Below are 2,277 nucleotides of genomic sequence, written 5' to 3' on the forward strand. Positions count from 1 at the left end.
CTTCTCAATCCTTGTCTCCAGCTATTTATCTGTGATTCCATTTTGATTTCAAGATTTTGGGTCAATTTCACTATCACTATTCGGAATTCTTTATCAGATAGATTCCCTATCTCTTCCTCTTTTGTTTGGTTTGGTGGGCATTTATCCTGTTCCTTTATCTGCTGGGTATTCCTCTGTCTCTTCATCTTGTTTAAATTGCTGAGTTTGGGGTGTCCTTTCTGTATTCTGGCAGTTTGTGGAGTTCTCTTTATTGTGGCGTTTCCTCGCTGTGTGTGGGTTTGTATATCTTCATTTTTAACATAAAATGTCTTGCATCCAATGCTCCAATTTCATAGCAGTGTCTGCCACCTCAGATGTATCCATGTCCATAAAGCCCACTCCCATTTCTTTACCTGGAATTAACTGTTCTCCTGAGCATGCTCCTGAAACAGATATATGCTATCTTTTATTGCAAATATTTGTGCTTAATGTTTTATCTTCTACACTCAGTTGTAATCTCCTTGAAGGGATGGTTCCCATGAGATTTTTTGTAGCCCTTTACATGGGGAAATTCAATAACTATTTATTAAGATGAGTTCTTCCAACAGAGAGATATTGAGGAAACATCAGATCATGCATCTTCCAAGAGTTCCACATGGGGTCCTTGATACAAAAAGGAAAATGGCAGCCAGGCCCTTCTCTGGGCTGTGGAAAGTCTCTGATCCAACTCTGTTACAAATGACCTTGGTCGCTGGTCTGTTGGCTTCTGTTCTTGGTGAGTAATGGGAAAATGAGGTCAGATTGTCACCATACAACTGAGTTCATCAGCATATCCTATTTTAACAGTTGTCTAAAAGATACCCATCCTTAACACTGTGGAGAGTATTTGACCACTTGAAATTTAGGGAAATTTATTATAACCCCCTGCCTTCCCCCAGCGCTAAAGGTTTATTATGGTCACTTTTAATACTCCTTTTTAGAGCTTTCTCTCCAGGGACTCTTCAAAAGATCTAACCTTCATTGCCTGTGTGGTTCTTTAGAAAGTAGTGAATTGGTGTAATTATGCTGGGGCTCCCATCCCTTTATTTAATTATTCCAAGGGAGGTAGAATTAAGGCTTTACTTTTTAAGGATTTAATGGATCTCTACCTTGTGATGCTTTTTGAAAAACATTTTATTTTCAGATACATAGTCTATTTAAAACCATGTGTAAAATAGATAGCTGGTGAGAAGTTGCTACATAACCCAGGGAGCCAAACCTGGCATTCTGTGATGACCTGGAAGGGTGGAATGAGGGGAAGGGATACATATATAACTATGGCTGATCGCATTGTTGTACGGCAGAAACCAATACAGCACCATGAACAATTTTCCTCCAATTAAAAAACAAGTTTAAAAAAGAACTAGTAGAGGGAAAAAAAGAAAAAACAAAAAACAAAATCCCAAGGGTCCAAAAGGACATATGGAAATGTCTTCTCATTTCTGACTCCTGAGCCAACTAATCTTATATAATGCTATTATTGCTAAAATATATATTATTTCTCGGGCAAGAAGATAGGATTACATGGCAAGGTATAAATGCCAGTGTTCTGAATATGTAGATTGGGGAATCTAATAGAATGATGAAATTCAGGTCTGTTTGTCCATTTTCTGACAAATTATCACATTTACGGGAGAGGAAGGATGAATTTTTTCTGCCTTTTTCCATTATTGTCATTGTTATCGAACAACAAACATGCTTTATGGATTGTTTACTATGTTTTCATTGAACAGCAGAGTAATAGGAGTCATGATAAAGAGGAGCATGATCTCTGCTCTAAAAGTCCTATTACTGAATAATTGAGGTGCTATGTCTTAATCTATAACTTGATTCTCCTTGTCATTTTGGTATCCAGGAGATTGTGGTCCTCCACCTGATTTACAGTTTGCTTCTCCAGACAACAAGTTGAATAACAAAGACTTCAAAACTGGAACTACACTGAAGTACACCTGCCTTCCTGGTTATAGCAGAATCAGATCAAGTTCAGTTACTTGTAATGATAGAGGCTCATGGGACTATCGTGTCTTTTGTGCTAGTAGGTATCAAAGTTTATTTTTCTCACCTGTCAGTTCAGTCACTCAGTCATGTCTGACTCTGTGACCCCATGGACTGCAGAACCCCAGGCTTTCCTGTCCAACACCAATGCTCAGAGCTTGCTCAAACTCATGTCCATCGAGTCAGTGATGCCATCCAATCATCTAGTTCTCTGTCATCCCCTTCTCCTCCTGCCTTCAAGCTTTCCCAGCATCAGGGTCTTTT

The 2,277-nt window shown here is 38.8% G+C and overlaps 1 protein-coding gene across 1 annotated transcript in view; it reads left to right on the forward strand.

Annotated features, from left to right (window-relative positions):
- LOC104998882 (zona pellucida sperm-binding protein 3 receptor-like) overlaps positions 1–2,277 on the forward strand; it is an 84,620-nt gene that overhangs the window by 15,137 nt on the left and 67,206 nt on the right. The window contains exons 2-3 of the mRNA XM_010854267.1: positions 588–754; positions 1,874–2,053. Of these exons, the coding sequence (XP_010852569.1) occupies positions 613–754; positions 1,874–2,053 (322 nt within the window). The 5' untranslated portion in view covers positions 588–612. The remainder of the gene's footprint in view (positions 1–587; positions 755–1,873; positions 2,054–2,277) is intronic.

This window comes from Bison bison, unplaced genomic scaffold, assembly GCF_000754665.1.
Source record: "Bison bison bison isolate TAMUID 2011002044 unplaced genomic scaffold, Bison_UMD1.0 scf7180017864338, whole genome shotgun sequence".
Lineage (NCBI taxonomy): Eukaryota > Metazoa > Chordata > Mammalia > Artiodactyla > Bovidae > Bison > Bison bison.